This window comes from Stegodyphus dumicola, chromosome X1, assembly GCF_044657685.1.
Source record: "Stegodyphus dumicola isolate Sdum_Otavi_A_Nest chromosome X1, ASM4465768v1".
NCBI lineage: Eukaryota > Metazoa > Arthropoda > Arachnida > Araneae > Eresidae > Stegodyphus > Stegodyphus dumicola.
Window position 1 is genome coordinate 137,317,436 of NC_140780.1, and position 21,423 is coordinate 137,338,858.

The 21,423-nt window shown below is 32.0% G+C and overlaps 1 protein-coding gene across 1 annotated transcript in view; it reads left to right on the forward strand.

Moving 5' to 3' along the window:
- LOC118198304 (protocadherin-like wing polarity protein stan) overlaps positions 1-21,423 on the forward strand; it is a 187,121-nt gene that overhangs the window by 127,889 nt on the left and 37,809 nt on the right. The window contains exons 24-29 of the mRNA XM_085807976.1: positions 6,896-7,019; positions 11,064-11,282; positions 11,564-11,717; positions 12,148-12,214; positions 14,308-14,374; positions 16,682-16,761. Coding sequence (XP_085664102.1) covers positions 6,896-7,019; positions 11,064-11,282; positions 11,564-11,717; positions 12,148-12,214; positions 14,308-14,374; positions 16,682-16,761 — 711 coding nt within the window. The remainder of the gene's footprint in view (positions 1-6,895; positions 7,020-11,063; positions 11,283-11,563; positions 11,718-12,147; positions 12,215-14,307; positions 14,375-16,681; positions 16,762-21,423) is intronic.

The following is a 21,423-nucleotide window of genomic DNA, read 5'->3' on the forward strand; positions in this document are numbered from 1 at the left end:
CAGTGAGTTATTTTATACACATGTGAAATTCAGGTACATTTTATTTGTGCACTGCCCCCTCCCCCAAAGTGGGACAGTTCTATAGTTCTCGTTCTACTGGGTTGATTGACGAAATTCAACTTGCGTTTTTCATGACTCGAAAGCGCAACTTAGGATATGTATTAGATTTATATATGGCACTGTTCTAATATAGGTATTTTGACACAAAATCAGACTTTTTCTGAACTAAACTGCCAATGTTTTTTCCCATTTCGATTCTATTACTCAAGTTATGCCAAACTGCGAAGTTTTGTAAAAATCGCACGAGTAAGCTTTAAAAAATTAGCTCTCAAAATTTTAGTTCCTCATTGTTAAGTGAATTTGATATATATTTATTAATGTCTTTCTTTTATTAAACTTATTTAATTCCTTCTTCCAGAATACGAAAATACGAGGTGCACATCTACATGCTATAACAATCCTATATACAAAATTTCAATGTTCTGGGGCTACTCGTTTTTGAGTTATGCGAGATACGTACATACGCACAGACGCCATGAAAATTTCCTTTCAGAATTCATTTTAAATCAGTTTTATAATTTTTTTGGGGGAAAAGAGTCCTTTATTCTGTCCTTACGTACGGATGTCACGCAAAAATATCGTTAAATTGCATTCGATAGCTGTCAAAATGGATATTTTCGTTGAAATATGATGCCTGAAGTTTTTCGCGATAACAACAGTTACTTTTTACTTCGTACAAGGAAGTAAAAAGAGAAGGATAATAGGTTGCTATAAATTTAGAAGTTCGCCAAGTAAATTATTCTTGGTGCAAACTGAAAAAAAAGAGGGAAGGTAAATTTTTGAATTTCTCCTTAAATTTCGTACCAAATTTTACAAAATTTAATAACTAGGCATACTTTGAGTTGTAGAAACCAAATATGGAAAAAAAAATTGGCATGCCATTTCAGGAAAAGTCCGATTTCGTGTCAAAATACCTATGTTAGAATAATGCTATATATAAATCTAATACATATTCTAAGTCGCGTTTTCGAGAAATGAAAAAGGCAGTTTGAATTTCGTCAATCGGCACAATAAAACGGGAGATATAGAACTGTCTCCTTTTTTGCGTAGTGTACCTCAATATGTTGAATGTATTAATAGTACATAAAATATGCTGGGTTGTAAACATTTATGATTCAATGCGACGAATACTAACTTCACTTGAAGTAGACAGCCTCGGGTGCTTTGCTGTTACTAATTCAACAAACAACATTTATTCATTTTGAATTACTGTGAACAATACTGCAGATAAATCCTTCTTCCCTCAAAACACAATGATTATTTATCTAAACATATTTTAAAGCTTCTGACGCAGAAGTAAATGTCTTTTCATAATAAAACATTTCACATGTCGTACGGGCTTCTTTTCTGAAAAACATTATTTTACTGCAAAATTACTGTTCAGTGTGATATTGCAGACTGCTGCTAAATCAGATAAATAAATGGTTGCAAAAACATACTTCTGTGCTAAAACATTTTACGCAAGATGCTTATAGGGCAGTTCTATAAGAAGTGTAAAAAAGTACTGCACATTTGCCCTCGATGTAACATTTAATAGAACACACACCTTTTCCAGTACTTCTAGTATTACTAGAGAATTGGTAAAATGCCTCTTTTGGTATTTTTCGTAGACTAGTCGTAGCGTTGTTTCGAATAGCTCAAGTGATTTATAAAGGTTAACTCCGTTCAGCCGTCTTGATAAAAGAGCAGGGAAGTGAAAGGGTCAGAAATCTAGTAAATAAAGTGATTAGGGCATATCAGGGACCTGTTCTATGATCAAAGAAATCCATTTTCCTTTGTTCAAATGCTATGTGGCACGAATGACTGAAACAGGTCTATAGGTTTCATCCTTGTTTTGTGGACAGCAAGAACTACGCAGTTCCGGATGATTCGCGTACTATGTTCCATATAGAGTATGCTAGTGTCTTCGTACTCATATTTTCGGAAAGTAGTATTTTTCTGTCTAGCAGATGTAAATTTAAGGAGAAACGTTTATGCGTTACATTGTTGACTCAAACAAAGCATTATTTTTTAAAAAATATGTCTCTATAGAAACCTGTTTAAGGAACATCTTTTAAAAACATCTCTTTAAGAAAGGTGCGTGACTGTCTGAAATTTACATTTTTTATCGTAATATACTAGTACTATATGAATATATAATGCGTCAAATATGATTAATGTTTTCACTAAAAGTAATTAAGATAGCAAAACACACATAATTCTTCTCCACGGTATATGAAACAATCATTGAGTAAATTTTGAAGTATATTTTTCTGAAATTATCTTTTTGGACCTGGAATTTTACCGCATCAGGTATATTGATTGATTTTTGCATCAAAGAAAGAACTATGTCGTAGAAAAACTATACTAATTTTGAAGAATTTTGAGGACAGTCTTTTTATTTTTAGTTTTCTATAATAGTCAAGTAATTTCCTTAGATGGCCCAAGTAGAGGAATGTATAAAACCGCTGCCCTCTGGAAGTTTGAAGGGGTTCAAACCTGGATGAATGACTAACTGTATGGAAGTTTTTATAGTTTTCTCACGTGAAAAGTACGTAAATACCACCTGGTTTTCCTTAGAAAATGCTACAAAATAATTCATTCTCTTATACAGTTAGCCGTTATTAGCTTTACCACGAGAGCATATTGCTACTCATCGACGATGCATAATATCTTCTATTCCTCTTCGATATAAATAAAAGTGAATTGCGCATTATTTAAAAAGTTATTTTTTCTGCACTTCTGAATGGCATTTTGCAGCAAATGCTTTTTTATATCATTAACAGGGAAACACTCTGTGAAATAATTTGTCACGAGCTGTATAAAAGTCTATACGTATACGACTAAAATTTGTAACTCTTCTTCTTTCGTAGGATCACCAGTGGCCGCTGAACACTGGTAGTTCGGTCCAGGGTTCGAGTCCCGGCGAATGGGCTTGCTGCATGTGCGTTTTCATGGTTTTCCTCATGTGGTAACGTGATACGAGACAGTTTACATTAAAAGAAGGGCACACGTAATATGTGAAAACAATATACTTTTTTTATACATTGTCGTCTACATTCAGAATAAAATCTAAGTGGTAAAAATAAATATTTGCCTCAGCTTGCTTACCGCAAACCTCTTTCTATATACTAGTGCTTAAAATTTTATTGAAACTAAAATATACTTTTTAATATTTTAACATTCTTCTCATTACACCATTTTACTCTGGGGAAAAAGTGTCGAAACAAGTAATGAAGCTTTTAAAATTGAAATTTTAAAGCTGAATATTAATTTTATAAGGCAACTATAAAAATTTCGCTTTATAACTTGTACCCATTAAATGATACTTTTATATAAGACTGTAACAGAATTTTTGTACATTATTAATTTTTTAAAATTCTTAATGGTAAAGTATTCTTTGAAGTATTAATATGCAGTCTGCAGTTTTAGGATTGCTAAATAATTATTTTATTAAAAATAATATTCACTTTCAGAAGCGGCCGTACGAGATTGACCTATTTGAGATATCTGTTAAATTTCTTGTCGGCTTATGTTACATATAACCTTGTATTATTTTAAGTAACACATAAATAAAGGTGTTGATAATTAACAACTTGACGAAATATAATACATAAATCTTAAAGAAAATGTTCAATGAATTGATGCAGTCATTCCTATTTGTTTAGAAACCTCATTTAACATATTTTCCCCCACGGTTATTCTACGGCCCACCAGCGGACGAGCGGTAAAGACGCTGACCACGCGTAGTTCGGTCCGAGGTTCGAATCCCGCAAACGGGCTCGCTGCATGGGCGTTTTCGTGATTTTCCCTATGTGCAACGTGTATACGAGCCAGTTTCCCTTAGAAAGTCCTCCACGAAGGCATCCTTCCCTTTAAGCAGATAGCCCTCGTGTGCTTTACCATAATTGAATAATCCAATCCATGGTTATTCTCAGTTCACACCCTTTTATTAGATATTAAATTCAAATTTTTCGCCTTTTATATGGAAAAATTATCCTAAATGTCAAATTTTATTTGTTCTCTTTATTTTATTTGTCTTAATGTCCTCTTGTAAAATAACGAAAACATTATAAAGAGCAGAATTAACAAGCAGAGCTTTAAAGTTACGATAAAGACATCATTTAATGAAAATTTGAAAAAGCGGAGGAAAATAATATAAATTAAAAGTTTGTAGAGCGAAATTATTTTTAGTTCCCAATTGAGAATTAGTGCTGTCCTTCAAACGCAAATATAGGCAGGAGTATTCTCAACCATTTTTTAAAATTTCGCATTAAGGCATAATTTGAGACATAGAATCGTATCATAGAAAGAACCTAGTAAGCCATTTAAAAAAGTCTGATTTTTATCCAAAATACGTATGTTAGAACAACGCTATGAATTTATCTGATATTTATCTTAAATTCTAAATTTTGTTTCAAGAAAAATGCAATTTAAATTTAGTCGATCGGCCAAGTGGTATGGGAAATATAGAACTGCGCCATTTTTTGATTTGAAGACCCACCAGTTGCTGAACACTGGTAGTTCATTCCGGGCTTCGAGTCCCGGCGAACTAGCTGCCTGCATGGGTGTTTTCGTGTTTCCCCCTATGCATAACGCGCATACCAGGCAGTCTTGCTTATAAACTCTTTCACGAAGGCATCCCTCCCGATAGGCAGATAGCCCTTTAATGCGTTGCCATACTTAAATAAACGAAAATCATTTTTTGATTTGATCACGGTACATTACCGAGGTCTGATATCTAATATTTAGAGGAACAATTTACCGGCCCAATAGCAATTAGAGTGTAAAGTTCACCAGGAACTAATGTTGTCGTGGCATAATGCGCCCTGATGTTTCACAAGTTGAACCTTTTTGGTCGTGAAGATTAACGCGTGAAACATTATCACCTATTACCATAAAGGTATTTGCTATTCTTCGGACACACGTGAATTCACATACTTTGAATAGACATCTGACGTTTTATTTTCTCTGTGCCAGACAATTTAGTAGCAGAATATGTGATGGCACGCAAAACTGCTCAACAGACTAAGACAGCTGTCTCTTAACTGTTTCATCCTTGAAATGCAAATCATAGTAGCTTGCAAATACGGCTTTCATGTATTTTGCTTTTTTTGGTATCGCAGGCCTGCAATTTATTTGCTAGAACTGACATTTCATCATTTGCTAGACTTGACATTTTCTTCATTTAATATTTCTTAATTTTCATAGTTAAAAAAAAAAAGATTATAAAAATCTGAGAGGTTTCATATTTTAAATTACGTCCAAAGGGGCGTTTTTTTAACATTTTGTCTGTTACCTTTATTTATTAAATATCACGTTCTTCGCACGTAAGCCATAAAATTCATTTCAAGAAAAATATCGCAAAATAGTTTTAAATTGAGCATATCTGTAGAATTTCCGATACGCAGTCTCAGGCGCTGGACATCAAAATGTTTTTATTTAAAAGGTTGCCATTGCTCGCTTTGAAATCCTTGAGTTTGTTAATCAAAAATTCGTTAAAGATTTACAAAATATGAAATCGATAATAAAACAAATTCCAAATTTCAAATTTGGGCTTCCACATGCAGTAGGATGACGTCATTCAAAATTCGATGGCTCTATGTACCGTTGTTTTATCACAATGCGAGAAATATACATACATTTATGCAGATTTTTCATTATTTTTCAAATATAAGGGACTCTATAATTTGGTGGCAACAGTTTGAAAAGTGAAACGGACATTTATAGTGAACCAACACCAAATCGCAAAACGAAAACAATAGTCCTTCAGGGACAAAGCCCCTTTGGACTAAAAAAAAAAAATAATAATAATAATAATAATAATAATAATAATAAAAACTAAGAGTCATAAGCAACAATTTCTGTAGATGTTTCTGGTAAATCGCATACTTAGAACGTCATGGAAATTTACAAACTGATATTCGACTGATCTGACGTTGTAATACATCATTTCATAATACGAATATTACATGAATATTCAAAAGTAGAATTAGGTTTGTAGGCATTTTGGTCGTTTATTTTACATCCAAGATATGGAATGTGATATGACTTCAGTTAAATTGACAACTCTAAAAAGGAATAACAAAAGTACTATGCGTTAAATATTAACTCAGTGGTGTATTTCATATTGTAATACGTCAGATTAAGTAATTTCGATTCATTTCTTTATACAGTGCCCCATTTGAGAAAAATATAACTTTTGAAGGTGGATACGGATACTATATTTTGTTCCATGCGCATGGTCAAAGTAAATCAGAAATTATTATTCAATGATAACTTCTATTTTATCTAATTCTTCTGTCGAGATCATCGAATTAAACTGAGGGAAAAACACATATACGTATACATTTTAAGAGCTGTCATAGGTCTGAATAAATTTATCAAAAAGGATTTCGATAATGTTAGTTTCTAAATCATTGTCATTTGTTTGAAAAAATCTTCAGACTCTTCATTCCTCTTAGTTCTACCATCTGCTATTTGATAAAGATCCGTCTTTGTAAATATCGAATCAGAGTCATTCATATTCTTTGCATATTTTGGATTATAGAAAATGTGTAGAAAAGCAAAATTGTAACTTTTTTGCTCAGTGTTTAAGGAGTCAAAAAATTTTGTATTCTTACACATTTTGTTTAGTAATATGTATATAAACATTTTGTTGAATATTTGTTTTTTCAAATAAAAGGCTGCAGTAATGGAATGTAGTATTTTATCACGTTCAGGTTTCCTTATTCATAGAATATGAGCTAAGAAGTCACTTTAAAATTTATAATATTGATTTGATATTGTTTTGATTTTCTTTTCTTTTAAAAAGTATAAGGACATACAAGATATATATTATGTTTTCGTATTACAGCCGTGGTCATTGGTCAAGTGAAGAATGTAATGTTGCAGATTTTGTACCTGAAAGTTCATACATTATATGCAGCTGCAAACACCTGAGTAGTTTTGGTGTGATAATGGAAAGAAATCACCAAGAAGTAAGTCACATATATGCGAATAAGTTTTTTCTTATTAATGGACTGAGAATAAAACTATGGTGTAAAAATTATTCAGTTGTTCAAAATAGGTGGAATGTACATTTTGTCATAGTTTTATTATTTGAAATAGGAATTACAAAACTTCAGTAAAACATGCATAAACGAATACATCAAAATACTTTTCAGAAGGTGAGTTGGAAGCACGTAAAGTATGAGCAAGGTAGTCAATATATTTAAAGTTCAGTTGTATGTTAAGTAGAATTGATCTGCAAAAAGTTTTCTGCTTAGCATTTGTTTCAAATACCGCAAATTGGACTGGTTATACTTTAATTATAAGCAATGCAATTTCATTTAATTTTATTTTAGTATCGAATAACGTTTCTTCCATACATATTAGTTCACCTTTGGGAGCAGGGTTTCTATTTTTAATAATTACTTATAAGCCAGATCAAAGGAGACAATTTTCAGGCCACATCTTCCCCAATTTTATATTTTAACTTGGCAGTACAAAAATAAACATTGTCAATATCAGATGTACTCGTGATTTTTACTAAATAGATCTAAAATGTTAATTTAACACAATAAAAATAAACATACTTTATTAATGTCGCGTTAATCAAATTCTGTTTAAGAAAACATTTTTTTTTCTCTCTCAGAATTACACTAAATAAATACAAAGTTATTAAATTCCTAAAATTCTTTCAAAATTGCTTATTCTTTCTTTAGTCATTAACAGCAACTACATTTTCTATAATAAACAACTTGTAGCTTTAACACTTAAAAATGAATTATCATATTAATGTAAATCTCTTGTTGCATGCTATTTTAAATTAAAATAAATTTGAATGCTTAACTTGTTAGAAAAATTCTAAATGCTTACTTTATTCATTACAATGCAAATTTTACCACTTGACTTTTCCAACGTTAAGACGAATATTACTTTTATATGCTCTTGAAAATTGTTTTTCATTTTAAATGATACCATTATGCTTATGTAATAGTTTGTTGCTTAGTAATAGTTGTATCCATGCTTCTTGAGTAATAATTGTTCTTCCATTAAACATAAGAACTGAAAATTACGTCACAAGCTTTGCTTCTTTTTTATACTTGATGTTATTTGCCACAAAATAATTTGAGTACTGATTCTATTTCTTCCAAATAAAAGTTGAAAGTTTGGTCATAAGTGCCTGTTTTGTGCGTAAGTGACAACAACTTTTATATATATATGACAACAACTTTTATATATCATGGTCTAATGCCTACATTCTGAAGGCTACACATGAATAGAAAGCCTGAGCTCTGTTTAAAATACAGAAGTATGTTACTCCATCTTCTTTAAATCGGTATAGTTTCTAACATTGTTTTTAATCCACAATGAAGCAAAAAATAAATTTTTTAAATGTGTCACAATCATGATGAAAAACAAGTCCATTGGTGTTCAAATTTTGAAAATAATAATAATGAATCACAGGAAAATGTTGCGCTACTCCATACTTCTGGAATGTCCAAGAGCTATTGCTTATCCTATCAGATAAACGGAGGCCTGGGAATGAGATATATAACGCACAACACATGAGACATTATTAAAAAAATCACAACTGCAGAATAGAGCACTCATGCGTTTTAGCTGTGTTACAGCACTTCTGTGAAATGAATATTTCTTAGTGAATGGTAATGTACGTTCTTATGCATTAGCTGTGCTAATAAGAATATAAAGTTTGTGAATGCTTTAACACAGCGCTTCCTTGCGTTACAGCATACCCTACAAAAACAGTTTTATGTTACAAGCCAGCATGGGACCTTGCTAAAAAATTTCAGAGGTTACAGGGAATAAAATTTATAGGTATATTGTGTCCACATGATTGTGGGACATAATCTCCTTACTCGCAGGCCTACAAAATACAACCCGTTAACTACAGTCAGTTAAAGTGCAACCTGACTAATAATTTGTTTACCTACAAATTGAGATTTAATCCGAATGCCATTATTAAGTAAAATATTAAGAGCGATTAACGTCATACCTTTGGAAAGCATTTAAAAGTCTGAAACCCTACAAATCGATTTGGTATTTGTAGTATGAGTTAGCATCGTATTTGGTTCAAGTAAACTCAGCTTTATGTGCATACGAATAGGAATCCATCTGACATATCAGCACCAGTATACAATATTATATCCAGAATCTGTATGGCAGGACGTATTCAGTGTGCCATTCTACAATAATGGGCCTAATTATTCAATGGTATAATATTACCTGAATTCCATTTTATGTGTGAAATGGCACATCCTTATCTAATCGCTCTAGTGGAGACATAACTATGAAATGATGGAGGGTACCATTTGCTTAATGGCTTTTTTTTCGATTATGTTCTATGCACCATACATATAACATACCTGGGATATCTCTTGCCACCTTCTAGAACTGTTTTAGAATTTCGAATAACATTATGCAAGAATGGGATTTCATACCTTAAGCAAAGCTTGATAATTTTATATGTCCGAAAGATGTGCTGGTGGGCGGGACACCAGTATTTAATCATTGGTCGTACAGGTATAATCCCGCCGCCCTAAATGTGCAATTTATATACTTTCACACAGCTTGTTGTAAACATTTGTATTTACAAAACACAAATAAGGAACTACATTCTCTTTTATATTATAAGGTTTTACATTAATCTAACCAGTTATTTTTTAGTTAAACTTTCCTGTTTCTCCTGATTTCAGTTTCCTGCTGGAATGTAAATTTTTGCATGACGTAGATGTAAATTCTCAACGTGTTTCAGAAACAGTATTTAAGCAGCGTTTCAACAGTTCAGAAGAGTAGTAGCGGACTTAGTTCCCATGTTTATGCTGCGAGATTAAATTTATCTCTCTAGTTCGGTGTTTGACACCTTTTAGTTTATATTGATATTCCTCAGCTCGGTTCTGCTGTGTGCAGTCGATTTATTTTCAGTGTAAGCTAAGGAGCCAGTCATTAAAATTCTTGCCTTATTAGTGATTTGTTACATTCTTATTTTCCGTTACGTAGCCACAAGTGGAGGTGACTTGTGAGCAAGAAGTTTGTGATTCTGTTTTAATTTAGATTTAATAAAAAGGCTATTTAAGCATTTCTTCTGCAGTGTTTTGTCCTTAAAGACATAGCGAGAATTCGCTCTTAATCTTACGTATAGGGTTTAATAGTGTATGCTCCCAAAGAGTTCACGGAAGCTCTATAATATTAAATACAGATAAGGTCTTTAGCTCCACGAACAGGCTTTCTGTTTAAATCACTACGGCCAAACCGCTAGTGTTGGTTTCACATTAAATTGCCATTTAATTCAATATAATCCATTTCTAAAACACGTTTTCTGGAATTTTATGCATAGTGTTAAAACCTATATATACTTTATCTATAGTTATGGTCATATTTGCATTTTCTTTTTATTCATAATTTATTTTAGTTGGAATATTTTGCACCTTAAAAGAACTATTGATTGTCTAGGTCTTAATCCAAAGTACCTTTAAGAATCTTCTGAAGGTATGCTTAAGCATTTATATTTAAAATTCCATGACATAAACAAATGTCATAGAATAGCTCAAAATTTCTTGTGGCAGACATATTTGCCAATTTTTTATCGGCAGTTGTAGTGCAAAATACTTCCCATGCTATGGAAGGCACTTTGAGAAATAAGACTATAAAAAATCAACCATTTAAAGTGATAAGAAACGGGATTTGCACATTTATCTTCTAGCAAAACGTTAATAATAAAAAAATAGGTATTTTAAAATTTTTTATGCTTGACAATTTTGTTACCATTTAAAGAGCATATTTGCGGGTAATAATTGTCATGAGCTTAAATTATGATCTTGATAAACTTAAAATGACAATGCTATTATATAGTTTTTGGGACCTTATGTAACATTGATTCTGCTGTATATTTTCAATGTGTATTTTTATTGAAAACAAATAGCATTATTGTACGATTTAACTCTTTATATTAAATTATTTAGGTATGTAAAATTATATACAATCACATGTTTCTTACAGTTCTAATGATTTTTTTGCAGTTTGTGCCATCTGAAACAATTATTCAGAATATCGTTTCATACATATCTATATTGCTTTCCTTAATTCTGCTGGCCTCTACTTTTATCATCTTATGTTTGCTGCGGGGTTCTCAGACAAATAGTAATGCTATCCATATTTGCTTAGTGATTTCTGTATTTACAACTGAACTTATTTTCCTGATTGCTTTGAAGGCCAGGCATTCTCTTGTTTTGCAACAGGTAAGAAACTGACTTTTATACAGACTTTTCTATCTGCCCTTGAAGTTAATTCCATGCACATCCATATAGCATTCATTTTTGCACCTTCCAATACTGTTGTGTAATATTTGTTGCAGAAGGGTATTAAAATAGTGTAGCTAAAATCACTGTAATATTTCCACTTAATTTTAGCTGTATAGATCTTGAAAAAAAAGTATTTCAAACATTTTACCTGCTTATACATATTGTTTTCTTCAATTATTGCATCGTATAAACTAATAATCGTGCTTTTAATATTGCAGTTTCCTTGCAAAATGATAGCCATTCTTCTACATTTCCTCTTTCTGTCAATTTTCTCCTGGCTTCTAGTAGAAGCTATTCACATTTTTCGCATGATGACAAATATATGTGATATAAACCATGGCCCTATGCATTGCTATTTTTCTATTGGATTTGGTAAGCATTCGTTTTCGTGCATTGCTGCAGTTAGTATTTTCTATTGCACACAGAATTTTAAAAATAATTGAAAAAAATTAACAGTAGGCAATACAGGAAAAAGAATTTCAGATTAAATAAAAAGAATAATTCTCAAAATGGGAAAAGCATTGGTATTATTAGGCCGTTAATAATGAAGTTATATATTTTTTAAAGAAATATTAAGAATGATGTTTATTTTCGTTAAATGTTTGTTTAAAATATTTTTAACGAACAGAAGATGCAAGTGCAAGTATTTCAAAATGATTATCAATTGCAATAATTAAAATTCATGCATGCATATTTAATGTACATACTTTATTATTTATATATAGTTTCAGAATTTTTATTTCTTTCGTAGAGAAATTAAATCTGTATATGTCTCACTAATATAAATGTACATTAACTGCAGGTGGCCCAGCTCTAATTGTAGGATTATCTGTTGGAGTTAGTGTTGACCAGTATGGAAATCATTTTTTGTAAGTAGCTGAATTCTTAAGCATTTAATCAGATGTATTATAAATATATATATTTATTGGCGATAAAAAGTAAAGAAACGACTATAAAAACTCAAGTAACGTGAAGGAATTTGCAGTTAAGAATACGGATCTTGCAAAAGATCTTAATTTTATAATATCTGAACATATCTTAAAAATGCAGAATTGTCTGTTTGCGCAAAAAATAAATGTAATTAAAAACATAGGAAATGTAATATAAAATGTAAAGGTTGGCGTATGAAATAAAAGGGAAAGTTGCTGTTACAACTTATTAGAGGAACATAGTCTTTTGAAATAATGAATAATTTTAAGGTGAAAACAAGGATTTAATTAAAATATAAACAGCTCCATGTTCCTTACTGTTATTAACTTATCAATGATCAATGAAAGGCTCTACAAAACTATAAAGTACTTTATTAAATTCGAAAGTATATAGTTCCACCCCTTACAGAAACGAATTTCTGTCATCTAATAAATACTGAATTGATTGAAATGATAAGATACCAGTTGTCATTCAGTAGATAACGCAAATACCAATTCACGGAATGGCTTTCCTTTCTTCTAGTCTCACTTGGTGGAGCTATCACGCCAACTCACAGTTTCCAGCAACTTCTGTGACTGTAAAATGAAAGTTTCAGTCTAAGGCCTCTTTGCTTGAATGATGTCCCGGTTCGATAATATGTTTAGCAAACTGGGAGATCCTGGGAATTGTACAATGACAACTGTTAAATGTTGAAAAAACCCTATGATCTGCTGCATTTTGTTTGTCGTTGCACCATTCGAGGAAGATGTAGCGACAACGATATGAAAGCGTGGATTCGTCTTACATCCTCATGTCAACGTGCCTGGATAAGACAATGTAATGCAATGGGACAGAACATATTTTCACTGAAATGTTTATTCCCTTTGCTTAGTGTGGAGTTATAAATGGAGATGAAATATACTAAAATACCATTTCCGACTAAGCCCATTCAATGATGCAGATGGTTTTTGCACTCAACATATATAATTCCAACAGAACAAGTTTTCTAAGCATAAAGCATAAGATTGTACGCGTATGTTTTGAGAAGCATGATAAAGCATGTTCTCGTTTTAAGTCATCTTTTCAGTCCCCATAACTTTACTGTATGGAGCACTTGTGGGTGAGATCGAAAGGTGACTCCGACAACTGTAACCTTAACAGTCATGCCTTTAGAAACTGGAAGATACATTTCATCGCATTTGGGTTTATTTGTCCCACGGAACATACCAAAAGTTAATCGAATACATTCTCATATTTCAAGCTATATTAAGCACAAAAGTAGCCCAAAATTTATCAGCCGAAACCATAATGATTTCACTTCTTAGTGTATACCTGTGTTAATAAATACCCATCTTCATATAATTTGAGACTTTAATGTGTACTTTCACTAGAGCAATAGATTATTTAAAGTTTGATTCTAGCAGTCTTAAGGTCATTGTTCAAAATTTACGTTTGTATTACATATGAAGTAAACAATGAAAATATTACGGAATGAATTTGTCCAGTTTGTTAGACCTGTCTTACCTATTAGTTATTTGCTCAGCTCACTGAAGTTGTTCGAATTTTTGTTTTTTATTTCATAATTTTTATTTTACTCAATTCAACTTCAGTAACAATGCAGACCATATAAAATTTTGTCAGTATTAATGAAACTCATATTACAGACTTCAGATATCTTTTATAGTAAATTTATATTTTCTGTCTACATATTAAAAAAGAATAATGCTTTATTTCGGTTATTTACAGGAAGAAAATATTGTAGTTCCTAGTTTTCTGGTTTTAATATTTATATGCCGGAAATAGTAGGTTTCTTTGTATGCACCTTTAAAATCGAACCAATTATGGCACCATTTTAAATGTAAGACAAATGTAATACAATTATCCGTGTAAATGTTATATCCTTTAGTATTCAAAGTTAACAATTAATCTTTAATGCTTTCTATAAAACATTCAACTTTCTTAACACAGTTTTATGGGTATTATTAGTACTTATCTTCATTGTGTAAGTACGTCTGTACGTAATGTTTTTAAATTCCAAATTTTTCTTTGATAGTTGCTGGTTGTCAGTGCATGAAAATGTAGTCTGGAGTTTAGTTGGACCTGTCTGTGTCATCGTAATCGTATGTATTATTTTTTCATATATCGTGTTACTATTTTTTATTCTCAACAGACATAACTACGTATTGATATGTAGTTTATTTAAAACTGAATCCATTCTAAAACTGAATAGATGTTCATTTTTTTTAATTCTTTACTGTATGTTTAGCAAAATTTGTAAATATATAGTTTGACCTATTCCTGTGATACATGATACATATCAATTGAGAGAATTACTTCATCGAGATGAAAAAGACATTCAAACTTCATCAAATAAAATATCAAAACATTTTAAGCTGCAGTTTTAGCCTTTAAAATGCAAAAAAATAGTTTTGGTTCAATAGCAACGCGGAGAAGGTAAACGATTTAGTAGAAGTAATGAAAATTATACTCTAGACTTTGAACTGTTTTTTATTAGTCAGTAGACAAATGTAAAAATATTATAATAGCTAATCTCATTTTAATATTATAATACCTAGTCCACGCTCAGACTATTCTTTATGAAAGATTTCAGGAGTAAAAATGATATATCACTACTTAGTATTGCAGCTCCTGACTCAGCCTATTTGAGAGGCATTAGATTAGGTTAAATTAATGTAGCAAAGCAAGTAGGGTTTTCCACAGAGGATTTCGTGTGCGAAGAGAAATGTTTCATATTGTGTCATTTACACTTGTATTATAATGATTTTTTATATGTTATCCATGAGAAAAATCTTATTTAGTATCACACAGCTTATTTTATTCGGAAATGAACTTAGAAGGAAATTAACAGTGTTCGGTTCTGTTAGAGTAACTAAAGAATTGAACTGAAAATATTTCAGATTTTATTTAAGAATTTGTTTCAAATGGTCGTATGAATAATTATTCAAAGAATGTTTAATGGCACAAGTCCATATCCAAAATGTTCCAGGATCTCTGATACCAAAAATTTGAAAAGCAACATACTTGACAATTACTGCTTGTTTTCTTAAAAATGGAGTTACCTTAGGATCTACTTAGAATTTCCCGCGTTTCTGAAGATCCTTGAAACGATTTTAGAAAGCATTTCCTGATATGCCTTCGAGTTGCTGTACCGCAGTTGCTTGGATGGCTAGAATATATGCATGACTCTGTCCTTTTAGCGCACTTTATACCATGGGAATAAGAAGTAATCACCGGAGTTTATACGTTATGGTGGGATATGACAATACAGTTATCTGATGCTTTGTCAGGAACGGGTGAACCGGCAAAGCGGTATATGATCTTGCGTTATTATGGAACAAGAATCACCTTCTTATGTACCCATAAAGATGGACGACAGCGATGAATACTGCATCATAAACGTTCTGCTGCTCTCTTGCAAAAAATATTATTTACTTTTTTACCCACGGGTAGAACTTCATTGCGGTAATACATTAAAGAAAAAGGTTTTGGAGGACCTTTTTTTTGGTTTTTGTTAGCGATGTCTACATGCAGGTTTGGCTCCAAGAATTACATTTCGAATTTTCGCTGAAATTGTAAGTGTCAGTAAACCAACCTGTCATCACATGTTTCGTACGGAAAAAGAAAAGTAAGATAAAATACTGCCAGACTTCATACCTCTATTCTGACCGATGAGTAAAATGACGCTCTGTCATCGATCTTTTTAGATTTGCGGTAGAATAGAAAGCGGCATCTTGTTTGCTGCGGAACAATTATTGTTGGGAATGAAACCTATTACCTGCGACATGTTTCACCCTAAAAGCTGAAAACTGCCGAAAGAAGAGGTACCCAATGTAAGTGATTGCAAACATCCTGTATTTTTCCGTCTGTGAGAGATTATAGAAGACGCCAAGTAGTTTATAAAAAACGGAAAATAACAGAATTGACTGTCGACAAACAGTAAGTTCTGTTCTCATTTTCAAGGGACTCTCGGCCGTCACAGAAACACGCTTAAAGCTTAAAAACGGCTCCGGCTTAATGCAACATCTCTATAATTTTTTAAACATGTGTTGCGTTTCCACAACTGATTTACTTTGTTTCAAGTAAGAAAAGCTGTGTAAATTACTATCTCACGGCAACGAGATACGAGCACTTGCAATTATCTTCGAAATTCTCTTTATGTTGCTTCTCAAAAATATGATACATAGTGGTTTGTATTTGCTTCTTTAGTGGACAATGATTGTTGTTCCAAAACAAATAGACAAATTTTTTGTTGCAATTATTTCACTCGTTATTGTGTCAGTCTGGAACGCTTTGGATGTACATATGTATTTTAATTATTATTTAGGTTTACAATATTTGCATTGTTTCCAGTAATACTGTTACACTACTGTAATGCTTTGAAATACAGAAAATCCCAACTTTTATAGGTAACCTTAGGAGTATTTATATCAGCACTGAAATCAAGTTTGGAAGCTAAGGATGCAGTTACAGACTTTGGCAACTTGAAGTACAGTACTTTTGTATTTAACTCAGAAAATTTAATATGTTGTGCAATATAAAAATTTTGGCTTCCTCTGAATACCTTATATATGCATAAATTATATAAATATGTAATCTTTTACGACAGCATAATGTTTTCTTTGTTTAGGTTTCATTAAACTGATTACATTATGTGTTTGTAGTTGTCCATGTAATAACAAACCTAAATAAAACTGATAATAAAAATTATATGAAATTATTCATATTTTATAGATATATAGTGTTATTCGAAAATCTGTAAAACTTCCCACTGCTTATAAAAATCGAACAAATGGGTATAACAGCTATTTGCTGGAAAATCGCTAGGACGGGGTTTTTCCCCCATCGAGAAAGTTAAAAGAAAGTTAAACTTTTCTAATAGAGGGTGTTGTTCCACATTGAAAGGAATGATAACAACCATAATAGATTTAAGCCAAAAGAGCTTTAAGAAAGATTTATTAACCGGCAGGAAACACATTACACTTCATACAGAGTTTCCTCTAACAGAAAAACATGTAGCATTTCCAGTGATGTTCTTATTGTGATAGTTCTGTCGATATAGTGCAGCACCCTCCATCTGTAAAAACAGAAACCCCTACCAAAAGGAATCTCTCTCCTTGCGACTCAATTTCATACGGAAGAAACTTCACAGTACCTATGTATTTGAATATTATAAATTTTTGAAATCCTCAGATACTTTTGACTGACCCTGTAAATATATTATAAAGATTTTAACCTTTCCCAAACCAGTTACCAAAGAGTCGAAAGCAATTGATTCTATGACGGTCAAATCGTCCGCAATAAACTAGAGTCTGGTCTGGCTCAATTTTCTCCTGTTCATGCTAAAAAATGTGGCTAGGGTGTATATAACTCGATTAAAAGAACCGGCTGGGATACATGTCCCATAAATACACAAGATTTAAATATCAGTATTTTTATTTGTAACAATGGCAAATTTATGTTTATTTCAATGGATCAATTTATCACAATAATAAATGAAAACAGTTAGCTTTAAAAGTAGCAAAAATAATCTTCAGTTTCTTCAAAAGTGAAAAGTTTCTTCAAAGTTCCCATGACTGAGATATGATTACGGACACGAAGTTAGCTGAGTATATGAAAACTGTTCTTGAAACAGTACTATTTAGGGTAACAATGTAAAACGGAACTTATTCACTTCACTGAAGTAAGAGAAGCAGTGGTTGGGGCATATATGTCCCGCTGGGGGGGAGGAGGAGCCGAAGGAGTTAAAATAATAATTGTTTATTTTTCATTAGTACTCAAAAATCTGCGCATAAAATTAAATATCACATTTATTAAAATTGTAAAGAATGAAATTTTTCAACATACCTTTTATGCTTAAATTTGATAGTGCATTATATGGAAGACAAAGAAAGTAATTTTTTACATATACACATTTAACTGTACTAAACGTTATAAATTATGTACAGTGCTATTCATCTATTTTGCTATGTACAATACTATTCACTTATATGCAATCCTCATTCATTTTTAAGACAGAGTTAGTATTACTATGATAAACTTAACATAACCTAATTTTGTGCATTATTCATTGGTGTCCGCAGATAACATCGCGGCAAAAACATCGCGGACGAAAACGTCGCGGAGAAAACAACGCAAGGCGAAAACGTCGTGCTACAAAACATCGTGGGAGAAAACATCGCAGTTCTAAAACATCGCGGTACAAAATATCGTCGTCGAAAATAAAGCAGTTCAAAAACTTCGCAGTTTAAAAACATCGTCGTCGAAAATATCGTGGTAAAAAATAAAGCATCTACAAATCATCGCATGACGATAACATCGCAGATATGCTTTTCTCAGGTTTTAATAATTGTAAATGGATATTCCCATAATGATTTGTGAGCGCAAGATGTAAAGAAGGATAATTTTTACTTTCACATCTTTTCATTAACTAATAAATTTTTGCTGAAAAAGTAAGAAGGAAACTTAAGCATAGAAAACTAAATGCAACTTATAGATTATACTTTTCATGAAAAATTACCAGTGAAAACTTTACAAAAAATGATTTATTAATGGCCTTTGTTACTTAACTATGTTCGTTTAAAATTCTATTAAGTGCTATAAGTTGCATTAATTTTCTATGCTTAAGTTTCCTTTTTATTTTCTCAGCAAAAATTTATTGATTAATAAAAAATCTGAAAGTAAAAATTACCCTTCTTTCCATCTTGTGCTCACAAATCATTACGGGAATATCCATGCATAGTTATTAAAGCCTGAAAACAGCATGTTTGCGATGTTATCGTCATGCGATAATTTGTAGATATTTTATTTTTTACCACGATATTTTCGACGACGATGTTTTTAAACTGCGAAGTTTTTGAACCGCTTTATTTTCGACGACGATGTTTTGTACCACGATGTTTTAGAACTGCGATGTTTTCTCTTTGCGATGTTTTCTCCCACGATGTTTTGCAGCACGACGTTTTCGCCTTGCGTTGTTTTTTCCGCGACGTTTACATCTGCGATGTTTTTGCTGCGATGTTTTCGGCTGTAACCTATTCATTTTACAAAAGATTAGTAAATTATTAGGTGTTTATTGCCCTTCAGTCGGGAAAGCGAGAGCAACAACATTTTAATTGCAGACAGGAGTTCATATCTGGTGAGGTAAATATGTAGTTGACTGGTTAGGTTCATTAAGGTAAAAAAAAATCAAAAGCCATAGCTTCTTAACTTTCATTCTTACCAGATATATTAAGATGGATGTTGATCTATAATGTTTTCTCATTATTGGGATAAGATCTGATAATACATGAGAAAATAGAGTCATGTGTTCAAAATATTCCATAATTTTAATAAATTAGTTTTATATGCTTTGGTAATTTGCATACAGTCTTTGAAATACAAACATTTATTGGTACCTCGAGAACAACGACATACTGCTTCATTTTACAATGCAGAAAATTTATTAGTTTTTCCTCCGAAATCTTTATTTGATATTCCCTTCCAAATGCTGTAAAATTATAATATTTTTTGTATGCGCTGCAAAATCATTTTTGATAAAACTATATGTACATAACATCCATTTGGGCAAAGCAGTTTAAGAGTCGGTAATCAAGTAAGATGAAAATTGTTTTAGTATTAACAGTTTTTTTCTGAGTATGTAAAATAACGTAAGACGTATATTAATTTTACAGCGACATCTGAATATTTTGCTGAAGAGGATTAATCTGCTGGAGTATCATTAGTCTTGTACACCTGATTTAAACTATTCAACGATACAATATTATATACTTAAATCCCTGAAATTCTGTATCTCAGTATCTAAATTATAGGTTGCATAGCACTGATGTTATAGGTATTGTATAACATTATACATTCTGTAACGTATACTTGAGTAAGTGACTTCGAAACTGTGACTTCGTTTAAGAGGAAAGCCGTGTTCTGAGGCAAAAACTACGGTAAGTAGTCACTTTGTGATAACGCTTAATTTAGCATCGCTTTGACTTATTCCATTGGCAAGTAATAACTTAGCTTGAAAAATGAAGAAAAAATGAGATTCCCGCATGACTATATCTACATTCTAGGTTGGTTGGTTAACTGATTAAAGCAAAACAATTCAAGGGCTATCTACCTGCGGAGGGAGATGCTTTCGTAGAGAACTTTGTAAGGGAAATCAACTCGTATCCACATTATAGATTGGAAAAAACACGAAAACTTCCATGCAGCCAACCCGTTCGCTGTGAATGCTAGTCAAACTACTAGTTTTCAGCGACTTTAGCTGCTGTTGCACCAACTACATGCTAGGAAAAGAGAACTGAATAAAAGGAAATCTCATTCTATTGGATAGATGCTCTTTGTTAGCTAAAAAAACTTTCACCTACGCAATAAACCCAAACTATACAATTTCTATCCAAACTATATAACCTCCAACAGCACTCGTACCTATCAACAGCTTATATAACTGTAATTTTCAAATATTCATAGGCTTTTTGTTTCATAGGCTTATAAGCGTCATGGAATCACAGATTATGAAGTATTGGATACAGATTGTTGAAGTGTACAGCTATTGTCAAATAGGATTTAAGGGCAGAAAACATTTGAAATCGTGTATTTTAAATGTTATATTTAGCAAGCTGTTGCCACAGTGATTGGAGTGCATTGTACGTTTCCTCGCATTGCTCAGAAAATGTATTATTAGATGTATTGAGAAAGGTTTTTGAGATATTTTATAGTTACTAATTCAGAAGTCAAACAACAAAAATCAGCGTAAATTTGCAAAATTTTCACAGGACTAGTTTCGATGGTTTTACCGAACCATCATCTTCAGCTGCAAAACCGCAAATGAACAAGATAGGAAATAATGTTTAGATAAGATAAGAAAGCCTGGACAAGAATAAGCAAGTGGCGCCATCTGCTGGCGAAACCAGAACTAAAACATAATTTCTCTAAAAGCCGAAGGCAAATTTGGATTGGAATTAGGATCGTTAACTAGAACAGAAAGATTTTTATGAATGTGAAATGCCTCTAGAAAATCCAGTTCTCCAATGGAAGATGTTTTTTGAATAATTTTGGCAGCAGAAAAATTGAAAGTGTAATTTTCGGACCAACAATGTTGAGCAACAGAAGACTTCTCTGTTTCCTTTTTTCTAACATATGCCTCATGTTCTTTGAC